Source organism: Triturus cristatus, chromosome 11, assembly GCF_964204655.1.
Source record: "Triturus cristatus chromosome 11, aTriCri1.1, whole genome shotgun sequence".
NCBI classification, from domain to species: Eukaryota; Metazoa; Chordata; class Amphibia; order Caudata; family Salamandridae; genus Triturus; species Triturus cristatus.
In genome coordinates this window covers 1,107,847,101-1,107,863,238 of record NC_140594.1, presented here as the reverse complement: position 1 = coordinate 1,107,863,238, position 16,138 = coordinate 1,107,847,101, and the positions used below count along the sequence as shown (strand labels likewise).

Genomic DNA, 16,138 nt, shown 5'->3' with positions numbered 1-16,138 from the left:
AACAATGCAGAACAGAAGGGTGCTTCACCCAGAACCAGAGGGTCTCCGCCTAGCATCATGGCTTCTGAAGACCTACAATTTGCGCTCCTAAAACTACCAGCGAGTACTATGGCAGTACTCAGGGAGGCTAGGAGGCCTACCACAAGAAAGTGCTACATAGCAAAATGGAAGAGGTAATCCCAATGGTGCATCAAGGAGAAACTACAACGGAAGGTCACAAGGGAATCAACAGTACTAAAGTACTTAACGCATCTGTTACAAAGCAGATAAAGCTACACATCCCTGAGGGTGCACTTGGCTGCGGTGGTTGCCTACACAAGAGGAGAAACTGGGAAGTTTCTTCACCTCTCAAGTGGTGAAGAGATTCTTGGCAGGGGCCAAGAGAATCGCCACCCCAAAGAGGATGCCAGCACCAGCATGGAACCTCAAAGTAGTTCTAACCCATTTGATGAAGGGACCCTTTGAACCTATTCACAAGGCTACACTGCACATGCTCACGCTAAAGACTGCCTTCTTAGTGGCGATCACGTCACTACGAAGAGTGAGTGAGTTTCTAGCGCTCACACTCCGAGAGCCCTACTTACAAATACACAAGGACAGGATTGTAATGAGGACAGACCCACACTTCTTGCCAAAGGGGGTGTCTCGGTTCCATATTTACCAAACACTCCAAATACCAAGTGTTTTCCAGAAACCGACCACAAAAACAAAGGGCTCTACACACACTAGACGCGAGAAGGGCTCTAATGCACTATATAGAGAGAACAAAGGAATGCAGGAAAACAAAACAGTTTTGTCTCCTTAGCAAGCAGTTTTCTGGGACGACCAGTCACCAAGAATACCATTGCACGATGGATTCCGCAGACAATTCAACTCTGCCACAAGCAGGCAGGACAAGTTACAAGGAGCATCTCGGGCTCACTCAAGAAGGAAGAAAGGAGCCACAATTGCTTTTCTAGCGAACACACCTATCCAAGACATTTGCCAAGCGGCAACATGGTCTTCAGTGCATACGTTCACTAAGCACTACTGTGTCGATATTCAAATGAACAAAGCAGCGCAAGTGGGACAGAAGGTCTTACAACACATATTCAGTAACCAGTGCTCATCTCCCACCCAGCCACCACAATAAGGACAAACCGCTACAAAGTCTACGCATAGCATAGTGATTCCAGAAAGATTCACGCTGCAAAACGTATAGTTTCTTACCTATCGGTGTAGTTTTGCAGCTTGAAGTCTTTCTGGATTCACTAGGAAACCCACCCTCCTCCACCAGAAAAATGAGACAAGAGGTAAAGGGGTTAGTGATAAACGACTTTACAAAATAGCAGAGAAAACAGGATTAACACAAGAAGAGAAAAAAGAATCCGAAGATGGCGACCAGAGGTCCGCAGGAAGTGTGCCGACGTCACGAAGGACACCAAATGGTGGGACGTTGCCGCCCACCTGGGCCACGAAAAATAGAAAATAAAATTCCGGACCCAACCACAAGATGGTGGAATAATGCACTGCATAGTGAATCCAGAAAGTCTTCAAGCTGCTAAACTACACTGACAGGTAAACTATAGGTTATCTATTTTTACCTCTGCCTACCACTGGACTCTGCACTCTAAACCTTACTTTGGTATTCTGTATACAGAGCCAAAAGCCCAGTTAACTACACTGACTAACTGCAGTCCACCTCCGAAATCGTTCATGTTACCACTAGATAGTCTGGACGTTATTGAATTGGTCTTTTGTCCTCACCACCTATTTTTGACTTACAACTGCAAAAATACACTATCCAAAATCTAATTCAAAGGTTGTAGTGTCCTTTCACCACTGTAGTTATCTGCAAATTATTTTAACTCCTTATTGGCATTTTAAGTCTCATCTACCTATAACATGAATGTTAAAGCATTAATAATTTGAATCTGTTAAAATGTTTTGTGGACGATATCAAGTTTGAAGTAGGTGGCCTTGTCCCCAAATAGTCCAATTTATCATACTGTGGATCATTGTAATCTGTCTGGCTGTGCATGATCTCTTGGTTTGGAATATCATGATCCAGTAAGACATTGGGGTTAAAGTTGCGCAAGTACCTTTTATTCATGATTAACCCAATGAAGCTGTCATTAAAATTCCACTGTCATTCTGAGTAGTCGTTTTTTGTAGATTTGTGATCAGTAAATATAGTTATTTCTGTACTTAACCAGGTCCAGTCAACAAAAGCTGCCGCTCCACGCCCCCTGGACGCTGCCAGAATCGCAGGAATGAATACGGGTCCTGATTTCACACCATCATTTGCTAACTTGCCACGGCAGCCAATGAGCAATCGTGGTCCAGTAAGTACATTTGTCTTGCTCTGTAAGCTGTTCTTTCTTGTATTTCTGCTGTGATGTTTCCAACCAACTAAGCCCAAATCTAGGCACTTAAAGTCCTGTATTTAGGCAGTATGAAGCCTATCTCTTTGGACGGTACAGGTCTGACCATCATTTGCGGTGTATGAAATGTCTTTAGTAGAAAGTTAGTGCTAGGGACAACTCTACAATTTGCATAAATCTATCTAATGAATTGTAATGTAGAATGAGTTGATGGGGAACATCTGAAAGTTACCCCTCTGGCTTATGGGGTTGAGAGAGAGAATCTATGAAGAAGAGACTTTGCAGTCAAGAACTGAGGAGGTGTTGAGAATTGAAAGACCTTGTATGAAGGGAACTTGGATTGAATTACTTGGTTACTGGTTTATAGGAGGACTGGGAATTTAGAGTTGATATTGCCCTGTAAAAATATATGAAAAATTATTTGGGGTTATCTTTCAGAGGCAATAGTGGTCCAGATACTTTCACATTGTAGTAGCAGGCTAGAGTTGAAGGCTCATCTTGTAAATGTCTTTCAAAATCACCTTTGTTTGCTGGTATGGGATTATTCTGTCGGTCTATCATGGACTTGTTTAAGGTCTGCCCTAGGACATGACAAGATTAGTAGACCTGACCAGCCTTAATCCTGTACAGAAGACATATGCAACCTGTTAATTTCAGGAGGCCCCAGTACAAGTTAGGCTCTTGTGTTTAGAAGCGCAAAGTTACCTATTTCGAGTTGTCACTATGAAGGTGTTTAATTGTTAGGTTATAATGCGCATTAAGGGCTGACTGAGTCCTATTTTACTCGACAATCTTGCATGTGAAACTTTTGCAGATCAACTTCTGCAACACTGGACACCTCACTTTTAAACCAACATTTACACTTTTCATTTTTTTGTTGATGGCTTCTGTGAATTTTTTTCCTGCATATGGATAAGGACGTTGGGGTTTGTATTTCAGAATGTGGATTGTAATAATGCTTTACCCATTTCATGTGTTATAAATTGCTTAAGTAGGAGTTTGATTGCCCATAAGCATTGTTTTTCTTGCGTACCACACGCGTGAATTAATGGTCCTTTCCAAATGTGTTTGGTAAGCAAATGAGTCCCGCATGTTAATTTGGTGAACCATTAATCATTTTGGTTAAGTGTTAGCTTGAAGAGGAATCTAGAGCTTTCGTGTTGGCAGTTTGAGTACCATACCACTTTTCTGTACGGCACCTCTTTTTCTTATAAATAGACTTGTTTCCTTAAATGCACCATGTTTTCAGCTTTTTCCTTTGGTGGAGAAGAAATAGAAGTACAGTGGAGTAGGATAATCCTCCGCCTCATGATGACAGCCTTTTTGTGCCATTGTTTCTGGGCCACTGATGCTCTGTGATGGAAAAGAGGAACTGAAGAGGCGAATGTGACCCTTAACTCCGCTCCTGCCAGGGGAAGCTGTAGTGATTCCTGCAGTATTTAAATCCTTGTGTAATGAGGGAATTTCCTCTACATAAAGGTTTAACCCTTTGTTTTCACAGCCACCCAGCATGGGTGCCCGAAGATCTCAGCAAGGTCAGAGGAAGGACTTGCGAAAGATTATTGCTGCAGTTTCACTGGGTGAAGATGTGAAGTTGAATAAGGCAGAAAAGGCCTGGAAACCAGCCGTCAAGAGCAAGAAAACCACAGATGAAGACGACCCGGAGAGTATAAAAACTCAAGTAAGAATGGGGACTGTTTAAATTTGTCATGATTCCTGCTTGCATAAACTAAAGTTGCACAGGTATCCCAAGTTAGAGAGGTGTAGCTAGATTTAGTGAATCCCGGTTGTATCACCAGGACACCAAGCTCTGTTGTGGGCAGAAGGCAGTTTACAAAATGACTTACATTGCCCTTCGAGTGATTGAACCATGCAGCACAATCACTGTTTTTATCAAAAATGTGGAAGATGGAAATAAGGGGGTCTGAATGCAGTTCTTCATAGGAATCCCTATAATGAACTATCTCAGTCAAAGACAAATCAACAAAAGTGCACCCTATTTCATTCACGCATACTCCGTAGTGCTAGTCTTTTTTTTTAATTGTTTTTTTTTTATTTACAGCATTTAGTCGCTTTTGAGCAAAAGTCCATTTCGATCTTTCATGTGTGCTAGGTCACTGTCCTTTACATTAGCACCTTTGGAAAAAAATTAAACTGTGGAAACTTGCTTTACTATTGGTAAAATGTATTTGCTATCAGTGGGACATTCTTCCCAATTGCAACATACTTTATTGAAATTTGATTAGTTAATGCTCCTGAAACTTACTTTCGCGTCGCTCTCAGTATAAAACAATTGACTTGATATATTTACTGAACTAATTAACTGATTTTTAATTTCATACTTATACATTGAATACTAGTCTTTTGCTGAGCTAAAGGTATATGGTCTCATTGTGTTGACAGTCTTAAGTGAAGTTAACGTAAAAGCCCAAAAAATAAAACTGCCCTTTAGGTGAATGTGTAACACTAAAGACAGGTGGTTCCTTCTAATCTACGTGCCTGTGCACTTGATCTCTTTCCTTCCGTGTCGGGCGAGACAGGAAAGGAAGTACATGCTTAACCTGTTGGATGCATCACAGAGCAGTTTAGAGTAAGATTCAACTGCTTGGTAATTTCTACTGCTTTGTAAGGCAGAGTATTGTTCCTGATTGTCATAAAAACAGAGCCCAAGCAGCATGTTTTTTCTAGTGAGTTCACAATCCCCGGACAGTTGTTAAATGTTGAATAAATGCAAGTTTTAGATGGAAGCAAAGAAACTACTTACCCTCTCCTGTCCCTTAATATTTGGTTGAGTGGACTATCCTGGTTTCATCTTGCAATCATTCAAGGTTTGTAGTTCTTCTCTGTGCCAGATATCACTAACCCACAAAACTAATCAGTCCGGGGAAAAACGTTTGTCCTAAAAGATTTTTAGAGTGAATACTTGATTTGGCTCCCTTTGCACTGTCAGTCTTGTTTTTTCCCATTTCCTCAAACGTTTTTGCCCTTATTGGATTCTAGTCAAAGCCTCTTGCATAAATTGCTTTTATAGAAAGGCTTATGTTTTTTGGGCATTACTTGTGCCAATTAAAAATACAGAAAGAACAATTGATAGACAGAATGCAGAACCATGTCATACATCAGAGGTCTTCAAACTGTGGGGCGCGCCCCCCTGGGGGTCCGTGTATTCCCAGGGGGGCGCAAATGCCTCGGCAAAGAATTGTAAATGAAGATCGCCTGGAAGTGTGGCCTTCTTTATTTGGTGCATTTCCATGCCGTTTTCATTTACAAACAGGCTTGAAGTGAAAGTATAGAAACCCCTCCATATGGGGGCTGGGGTCATTGAGTGTGGTGGCAGGGTCAAAGAGGTGGCTAAGAAGAACAAACGATTCTGCAAGGATCTTGTTTTTTTATACGCAATTAGAAAGGCAAAAAAGTAACCCACACACAATGAAAAAATAAACGCAAGTTAAAGGTCCTGTTTTTCTGGGCAAATCATTTAATCTCCCGTGCCTACACACGAACGTGACCTTGTGTAATGTAATATGTGCTCATGTAAAGTGCAGCAACATCTCAGGTCAAATTTGCACTACATAAAACTACCACAAAAAAAAGTAATCTTATTGTGCCAAATGTGACATCTCAGTTGGTTAAAATGTGATCACTGTAGATGTCTGTGTGTTTGTGTGTGAGACCAGACAGGTACAGAATTGTATCCTAGTTGGTGCAGTGTGGAATACTGACTTATGTATTTATAGTGCTATGAAGTCCCAGCCTGAGACAGAAAGCACTGTGAATATATGTCATTATTAATTAGTAACGACAGAGGAGAAACACAAAAGGAACAAGATCCATGGGTAGTGACAAAGATATGGCTCAGAACAAGGGGCACTATGTGGAGGCTAATTCTTTAATTTACAAATGAACAGAGATGACTTCCTCAGAGAGATGCCCCCTAGGAAGGGTGCGGTATATAGGGTTTTTTGTTCGAGGCATGTGGGCTGCTGAATTCATATCTGTGCATAGATCGCCGCCTAGTGTTGGGTCCGGATGATTGCACATTGTTGTCCTGGAAGAGTCTTCGAAGTATCACGAGATAGGTGGCTCCTCCCCTGGACTACAGTGCGCATGGGCATCCCCTCCATCCTTAGATTGTTTTTTTCCGCCATTGGGTGTGGATGTCCTAATCTTAGCTCTTTGAGTATTTAGGCCTTTACATTCGTCTGTATTGTTTTCGTTCGGCGCCAAGTATATTTGTCGAGGGCGTTCTCGAGTAGATCATCAACGATGGAACCAAAGACATCGAATAGCCCCTTTAAGCGTTGCCCTCTTTGCAACGCTAAGTATGCTCGCTTCGACGTGCACCCGGTGTGCAACAAGTGCCTCTCTCCAAACCACGACGAAGCCACCTGTATGGCATGTTTCAGGTTTCGATCGAAGAAGACCCTTCGCATTTGTCGAGCAGCTCTGCTCGAGGCGCAGAAAGCGTCGCCTAACCCGGACAACATCTTCGGGACAGAAGAGGAGGAGGTCGTGGACCTTGAAGTTCGGGGGGAGCTCTCGGATCCGGCTTCGGAGCGAGAATCCGACTAGGATGCCGAAGACGAGCGTATAGTAGACGAACAGGAAGATGGTGTCGTCGAAGAGGTAGGAGAAGACGAGGAGGCCCTTGGGGCCGAGGAAGATGGCTCAGAAGATGAGCTAGGCCCACATGTCTGTACAGGGCCCAGAGAGGCACTCGATAAGGCTCAGGTCGAGGGATCGCCACAAGGCCTTACCCAAGATCATTCCTCTCGTTCTACAGCCCTGCATAAAGGCCCGGCTACGAACTACCCTAAAGAGCCATCGGTATCGAAAGCGCCATCATTCGATCAAACGAAATCGAAACTGAAGGCACAGGCACCTACCTCGAAAGTGAAAGAGTCATCGACAACAAGGCCTCGAAGCCCTCGGAGCCGAACAAACAAAAGAAGGCCGTCGACGCACTGAGAATTCATGGGGACGTCGAGCCGAAGGCGGCGCCAACAACCAAGGTCGCCGACCCGAAAAAATCGGCGCCGAGGATCGTCGACACAAAAATACAGAGCGCCTCGCGACGGCCGACCCATCCCGGTCCTAGTGTCGAGAGCACGGCGTCTGGTTCGGGGTTAGATGCCACGTCCAAAAGGGTATCGACGGAACGTGTCGACTCAACAACACCGTCTCCCTTCCTAAAGAAGAAGGTGTCGGAGTCGTTACTCCGCATCCACGACACTGCTTCCATGCTCGGCGCAAAAGCACCCCCGCAGCCGAAGACGGTCAGCACAGTTCACATCGCGTCGACGCACATAAAATTCGGACTACCACCTGCGGTACGACCGAAGATGTTAGCAAAGAAGGGTCTCGAGCCGCAAAAAGGGGTCGACCCGAAGAAACCTATCGAAGCACCAACAGGAATGCCAATGGGACAGAGGGCTGTCGAAGTACCTCAGGAAGATGAGGAGCCAAGGCAGTTTATCGATGCGGAGACTGGTAGACTGTCAATATATAAAAGAAAGATACTGCCAGAGAAATCAATGGAGCCATACAAAATTCCATTGAAGAAGAAGAGGACCACGTCACCAGTTCTAGTAGAACATGTTCAATATTATGACCAGGAGCCTCAGTCATTCTCACCCACACAATTTGATGTGGATGCAGGGGATACTGGTGATGTTGAGGACACTTATCCTGTGGACACTGACCCTGAAGATCGAAACCAACCTTGGGTGGACGATACTGATGCAGGGGACCCACATACTGCTCCAGACACACAGGCATATGTGGTAAAATCATCTACTGAGGATACTGCTGCTTTCAATGCCTTAATTGAGAGAGCAGCTAAAAATCATGATGTACAGCTCCACACTGATCCTATTGAGGATGATTTTCTGATGGATACCTTCTCTACCTCAAAGGTCTGTTAAGACTCTGCCCATGCTGAAGGGGGTCCTAAAACCGGCTAATGACATTTTTAAGGAGACCACAAGGGCGAGATTACTAAACCCTAGGATTGACAAAAAATATAGGCCAGCTCCTGTAGACCCTACCAACATAAGAGGCCAGTTGCCTTTGGACTCGTTGGTGGTGTCCAATGCTCGGAAGAGAGCCAATTCAAGGACAACGGGTGATGCTCCTCCCCCTGACAAGGAGTCTAAGGTCTTGGTAACATCAGGAAAAAGAGTTGCTGCACAGGCAGCTAACATCTGTAGAATTGCCAACACTCAGGCACTTCTGGCTCGATACGACAGGGTGCATTATGATACCCTAGAGACACTGCTACAGCACCTCCCAGATCAATATAAGGAAGGAGCAGAGTCCCTGATTAGAGAAGGAAAGCTCATAAGCAACGCTTCCATTAAGTGCGCTCTTGACGCAGCTGACACTGCAGCTAGGGCTATTAACACCAGCGTCATCTTACGACGACATGCTTGGTTAAGAATTTCCGGATTCAAACCAAAGATACAGACAACGATACTCCATCAACCTGTCAACCCTGACTCCCTTTTTGGCCCCGAAGTTGACACCACCCTAGAAAAGATCAAAAAAGATACAGAGACTGCAAAGTCTAAGGGGGCTCTGCAATCACAGCAGTTTCGGAGTGGGTCCTTTCGTCGCTCTAGCAACAGAGGACCATCTAGAGGCCAGAGCTCCCAACAGTCGCATTACACTAAACAAGGTACACAGATCACCTATAATAAGAATAACAGAGGTGGATACCGTGGAAACAACGTCAAGGGCAGAGGCCGAGGAAACGGCTCCAGGTCCTCCGCCACCAACAAACAGTGACGCCTTGTCACTGCCCCCCGACCACGTCACACCTGTCGGGGGGAGACTCCAGGAGTTCCTGCCGGTCTGGAAGTCCATCGCTACAGACAGGTGGGTGAGACATTGTCCAGTACGATTATTGTCTGGAGCTCACATCCACTCCACCAAACATACCACCAAGACACCGTCCTATGTCCGCAGAGCACTTGAACTTATTCCACCAGGAAGTTCTCAGTATGCTCCAAAAAGGAGCTATAGAACTCGTGCCAGCAGAAGAACAGGCATCAGGAGTGTACTCACTGTATTTTCTGATCCCCAAAAAGGACTGGTCTCTCAGACCCATACTGGATTCAAGACCTCTAAACCGTTACATTCTGTCAGAGCATTTTCACATGCTCACCTTGCAACAAGTGCTGCCGTTGCTCAAACAGGGAGACTTTCTCGCGACACTAGATCTCAAAGATGCGTATTTCCATATACCCATACACCCATCACACAGAAAGTATCTCAGGTTCACTATTCAAGATCAACATTACCAGTTCAAAGTCCTCCCTTTCGGAGTAACAACGGCACCCAGTGTTCACCAAGTGCCTGGCAACAGTGGCGGCGCACTTAAGGAGACAGCACATACATGTCTATCCTTATCTGGACGACTGGCTTATCCAGGGAAGGTCGGCCCAGCAGTGTGCCAACCACGTAACCCACACCATTCACCTTCTTCACAGCCTTGGCTTCTTCCTGAATTATCCAAAGTCCCACCTTCACCCCACCCTCGTACAGCAGTACCTAGGCGCGACCATAGACACTCTGGCAGCCAAGGACCAGCCCAATTCAGTAAGGATCAACAGCATGCAGTTGCTCATAACCAAGTTCAACCCTCAACACTCACTACCGGCACGAGTGTTTATGCAGTTGATAGGCATGATGGCCTCCTGCATCTTCATAGTCCCGCACGCGAGGTTACATATGCGCCCGCTTCAGGAGTGCTTGGCACGTCAGTGGAATCAAGCTCACGGACAATTGAAGGACCTAGTGTTGGTGAGCGGTCGGGCATACAACTCTCTGCATTGGTGGAATCCACAAAACCTTTGCAAGGGCCGACCGTTCCGAGAGCCTGTCCCACAAATCATACTGACGGCGGACGCGTCTTTCCAGGGATGGGGAGCTCATGTACTCAATTACACAGTGCAGGGACTATGGCGGACACAGCAAAGGAGGATGCACATCAACCTTCTGGAACTCATGGCAATCTTCCTAGCCATGAAGGCATTCAAAGTACACTTATGCAACAAAGTCGTGTTGATCCGGACGGACAACATGACCGCCATGTACTACATACAAAAGCAGGGAGGAACACACTCTCCACAGTTGTCTCATCTGGCTCAGAGCATGTGGAAGTGGGCCATTCAGAGGAACATGTTCCTCATGGCGGAACACCTCCCGGGCAAGGACAACCAGATGGCGGATCTGCTCAGCAGACACAGCCACCAAATACACGAGTACTCCAACCGTACTTCCAGCAGTGGGGTCATCCAGAGATAGACCTATTCACCACAAGGGAAAACGCAAAATGCCAAAACTTTGCCGCCAGGTTCCCACATCCACAGTCGCAGGGCAATGCAGTATGGATGAACTGGTCAGGCAGATTTGCGCAACACTCAATGACGCTCATCCTGGTTGCTCCAACGTGGGCATGCCAACCATGGTACACCACGTTTCTGGAACTCTCCGTGGTACCGCATCAACGACTACGGGTAACACCCACGCTTTTAACGCAGAGCCATGGTGAGATTCAGCACCCAGATCCGCAACTGCTGGACCTGGCGATCTGGCTTCTGAGATCTTCGAATTTGGCTACCTAAACTTCCTCCAGAATGTATGAATATCATCAAGGAGGCACGGAGACCCACTACCAGAGCCTGCTACGCGGCTAAGTGGAAAAGATTTGTCATTTTTGTAAAAATAATGACATCAATCCGCTGGATGCATCAACGCAAAACATTATCTGTTATCTATTACACTTATACCGATGCAATCTAGCATACAATTCCATCCGTATACATTTAACCGCACTGGCAGCTTACCTTCAGAACAGGCAGCACTTCTCTCTGTTCAAAGTGCCTGCCATCAGAGCTTTCTTGGAGGGACTCAAACGTGTGATTCCTCCAAGACACCCTCCTTCACCAGTCTGGAACCTAAATGTGGTCCTCACCAGACTGATGGGACCACCTTTTGAACCTCTACACTCTTGTGAGATTCAATTTCTAACATGGAAAGTAGCTTTCCTAGTTGCCATTACTTCCCTAGGAAGAGTTAGTGAACTTCAGACACTAACCATTCAAGAGCCATTTATACAGGTTCATGCGAACAGGGTCGTACTACGCACCAACCCTACTTTCATGCCCAAGGTAATTTCGCAGTTCCATATGAACCAATCCATTGAACTACCCATGTTTTATCCTAATCCTGAGAATGTAGCAGAGAGAATGCTCCACACACTTGATATCAAATGAGCTCTCCTGTACTATATTGACAGAACACAAAATTTCAGGAAAACAAAACAACTGTTTGTTGCCTTTTCTCCACAGTACAAGGGCAACCCCATTTCCAAAGCAGGAATAGCTAGGTGGATCGTTAAGTGTATACAGATTTGCTATCAAAAAGCTAAGCGCTCACTAACTATTCCTCCAAGAGCCCACTCCACACGGAAGTTAGGGGCCTCCATGGCTTTCCTGGGAAACATTCCTTTACAAGAAATATGTAGAGCAGCCACATGGTCCACTATACATACATTTACCAAACACTACTGTGTAGATGTACACTCAAAACAGCAGGCTGCTGTAGGACAGGCTGTTCTCAAAACTCTTTTTCAGACTGCTGCAGCTGGCACGGGTGGCCGCCGCTAATAGGAGGTACTGCTGTGTATTCTATGCACAGATATGAATTCAGCAGCCCACATGCCTCGAACTGAATATGCTACTTACCAGTATGCATCTGTTCTTGGCATGTAGGGCTGCTGACATTCATATCGCCCACCCTCCTCCCCGGCGCCTGTAGCAGCTGCAGCACTCAGAATTACTGTAAGCATGGTCATCACTTTCTGTATCTACTCCATCACTGCCACAATGGCGAAAAACAATCTGGGGATGGAGAGGATGCCCATGCGCACTGTGGTCCAGGGGAGGAGTCACCCATCTCAGGATGCTTCGAAGACTCTTCCAGGACAACAATGTGCAATCATCCGGACCCAACACTAGGCGGCGATCTATGCACAGATATGAATGTCAGCAGCCCTACATGCCAAGAACAGATGCATACTGGTAAGTAGCATATTCAAACTCCCTTCAAGAAGTGCCCTCGATGTGGGTCCAAGTTTCCCCACACCGATCTCCATGAGGTGTGTAACCTCTGCCTCTTCCCCAGAACACGAGGCCCAAGACTGTCCCGCCTGCAAGTCTTTTCGCTCAAAGACGATTCGAGATCGACGGGCTAGACGCAACATGGCGCACTCCTCGACCTCCGCTCCAGTCGACATCTTCGGGGACTACGTCGAAGCTCCGGGACAGCAGGACATCGAACAGGAGGACGACTTCCTCGTCAGCGCTTCCGAGGCCGACGACTCAGATGTGGAGGACATCACTCCGGTGCAGCGGGTCGTGAGTACAATTCCCCCTCCCACGCCGATCCCGAAAAAGACTTCGGTCACACCTTCACCTTCAGGCCTGGGCAAGACCAAGGACACTGCTTCTGACACCCCACCTCCGGGCCCGGTGAAGAAGCTTTCTAAGCCTTCCGGAAGCTCTGGCTCGAGCCAGCCGGCCACCGGTGCCCACAAACACTCTTCGGCACCGAAGAAAAAATCGGCCTCCACCTCCACACCGACCTAGACACCGAAGTCTTCGGTGCCGAAACCTGCTCCGGTGTTGACCAAACATCAAAAGACCCTTGGCACCGACCCACCCGTGCCGAGACCCCCTTCGGCACCGACCAAAAAAACCGGAGGTTCCCAGGAAGCACGGCTTCGACAAACCTAAGAAGCCGCCGGCCCCGAAACAGTCGGCGCCGACAGATCAACCAGGGACACAGAAGCTTTTCACGCCGGATCCTTTGCAGAAAACCCTCACCAAGGATCCAAAGACCGGACACTTGACATTGTCTTCCAAAAAGAGACACTTGGACAAGCCGGCTCCACCTCCACCTCTGAAGAGAGAGGACATTGCCACCTCTCCTTTCAGGGTGCCTTCCCCTCCTCCTTTACCTCCTCCACCCTCTCCACCTCCACCTAATCGTTCCCCCACCTTGTCCCCTGTCCCGGACAATTTGGGGGACCCTTACTTTGATCCAGCAGATGCGCCACAAGATCCCACACCTACTGGATCCCCAGACCCATGGGATGATTATAACAATCCGGACATCCCAGATGTCCCACAGGATGACCTTTATCCATCTAGGCCATCCCCTCCTAAAGATTCCTTGGGTTTTCACCACTTGCTACAAAGGGCAGCACACTACCACGGGGTAGGGTTACATACAGACCCAGTGGAGGAGGACTTCCTCCTTGACACCTTCGATTATACACATAGGTCCACTGCCATTTTACCTAAGTTAACGGGAGTAATTAAACATGCCCCTGAGGTTTTTAAAGACCCAGTCAGGGCCAGGGTCCTAAACCCTCGGATAGAAAAGTACAAAGCCGCCCATACAGACCCTTCTTACATTAAGGGCCCTGCACCATTAGATTGCCTAGTGGTATCTACAGCCAGGAAGCGCTCAAATTCTCAGGCGTCAGGCGAGGCACCCCCACCTGACCAAGAGTCCAAGCTCCTAGATGCGTCAGGGAAGTGCACTGCGTCACAAGCGGCCAATATATGGCGTATTGCCAATACGCAAGCACTGTTGGCACGATACGACAGGGCACATTATGATGAGCATCATCATGCACCATCTCCCTGAAAAGTACAAGACTAGGGCTAATGAACTTATTCAAGAGGGTAAAACAATAACTATTACCTCGATACGATGTGCCCTAGATGCGGCAGATACAGTCTCCAGGGCTATAAACACCAGTGTCCTCCTCCGTCGCCATGCCTGGCTCAGGGTTTAAACCAGAGGTTCAAGCCTCTATACTGAATCACCCATTCAACCAAGATCATCTATTTGGTCCTAAAGTAGATGAAGCCCTGGAAAAAATGAAAAAGGATACAGACACTGCGAAATCTATGGGAGCCCTACAAACACAGACTCCCAGGCGCTCCTTTCGCCGTTCTTCCTTTCGAGGCACAGGCAGAGGCTACTCATCGGACAGTGCATCCACGTCCTATAAATCCCCCCCTCAGTCTACCTTTACAAAAGGTTATCAAAGAGGCGGATACAGAGGCAATAATAATACCGCCCGCTCTGCCACACCTCCTGCCCAATGACTTTCCCCCGCTCCCTCCAGACCATTCCACTCCGGTCGGAGGCAGGCTACAACGTTTCCTTCACGTCTGGGAGACAATCTCCTCCAGACAAATGGGTGACACAAATTATTCAGTCAGGGTATTGCCTAGAATTAACATCTACACCCCCCAACATTCCACCCAGGCACCGCCCTATGTCACAAGAACATACTGCGCTACTGACACAAGAGGTGATCTCCCTCCTCCAAAAAGGGGCAATAGAGCAGGTCCCCATAAATCAACGAAATTTAGGGGTCTACTCCCTGTACTTTCTGATTCCAAAGACAGACGAGACCCTAAGACCTATCTTGGATCTCAGACCTCTAAACACTTGCATTCATTCGGACCATTTTCACATGGTAACCCTCCAACAGGTTCTTCCACTTCTCTCCCAGAACGACTTTCTCACCACTCTGGACTTGAAAGACGCGTACTTTCACATCCCAGTACACCAATCTCACAAAGTACCTCAGGTTTGTGCTAGACTGACACCACTACCAGTTCAAGGTGCTCCCGTTCGGGGTAACAGCACCAAGGGTGTTCACCAAGTGCCTGGCAGTAGCGGCTGCACATCTCAGAAGACAGCACATTCACGTCTTCCCCTGATCTGGACGATTGTCTCATAAAAGCCACGTCCTACCAACAGTGTGTGCACCATACCGCTGCTACAGTCCAACTACTTCACCAGCTAGGCTTCACGGTGAACCACCAAAAATCCCACCTGGTACCATCACACACAAAACAATATCTCGGTGCCACCATAGACACCGCAAAGGCCATAGCCTATCCTTATCCTTCCAGGATTGCAAAAATACAGGTGCTGCGTCAAAAATTCCTATCCCAACACTCTCCCAGCAAGAGTTTATGCAGCTCATAGGGATGATGGCCTCTTGCATCTTTATAGTGCCCCATGCAAGACTCCAAATGCGCCCACTCCAAGAGTGTTTGGCGCGCCAGTGGAACCAGGCCCATGGCCAACTGACAGATCTGGTGTTGGTAGACGGTCGCACCCATCGCTCTCTGCAGTGGTGGAACACCACAAACCTTTCCAAAGGTCGACCGTTCCTGGACCCGGTCCCACAAATAATCCTAACAGCAGATGCATCGCTCTCCGGCTGGGGAGCTCATCTGTTACATCTCACAGTACAGGGCACATGGACGCCACAACAGAAGTTACTCCACATCAACCATTTGGAGTTACTGGCAATCTTCCTAGCCCTAAAATCCTTCCAGACGCAGATTTCAGGCAAGGCAGTCCTCATTCGCACAGACAACGTGACTGCCATGTACTACATTCAAAAACAGGGGGGCACACACTCTCCATAGCTCTCTCAATTAGCACAGAGCATATGGAGATGGGCAATTCCACAGGAAATCTTTCTCTTGGCCCAACATGTCCCAGGAGTCAAACACCGTGGCAGATCTGCTCAGCAGACAAACGCAGCAGATTCACGAGTGGGAAATTCACCCACAGGTTCTTCACCCGTTCTTTCAGAAGTGGGGGCATCCACACAAAGACCTATTTGCCACCCACGAAAACAAAAAATGCCCAAGCTTCGCCGCCAGAAATCC

The 16,138-nt window shown here is 47.1% G+C and overlaps 1 protein-coding gene and 1 non-coding gene across 14 annotated transcripts in view; both read left to right on the top strand.

The window, feature by feature from the left end:
- Nucleotides 1–16,138, top strand: part of LOC146786091 (eukaryotic translation initiation factor 4 gamma 1-like) — a 1,219,153-nt gene that overhangs the window by 757,095 nt on the left and 445,920 nt on the right. For all 13 annotated transcript variants that reach the window (XM_085635575.1, XM_085635572.1, XM_085635570.1 and 10 more), the window contains 2 exons: nt 2,196–2,324; nt 3,865–4,044. In XM_085635575.1, coding sequence (XP_085491701.1) covers nt 2,196–2,324; nt 3,865–4,044 — 309 coding nt within the window. The remainder of the gene's footprint in view (nt 1–2,195; nt 2,325–3,864; nt 4,045–16,138) is intronic.
- LOC146786092 (small nucleolar RNA SNORD66) lies at nt 3,669–3,743 on the top strand. Its single transcript, XR_014971462.1, has one exon. It is a non-coding gene; the product is annotated as a small nucleolar RNA SNORD66 (small nucleolar RNA).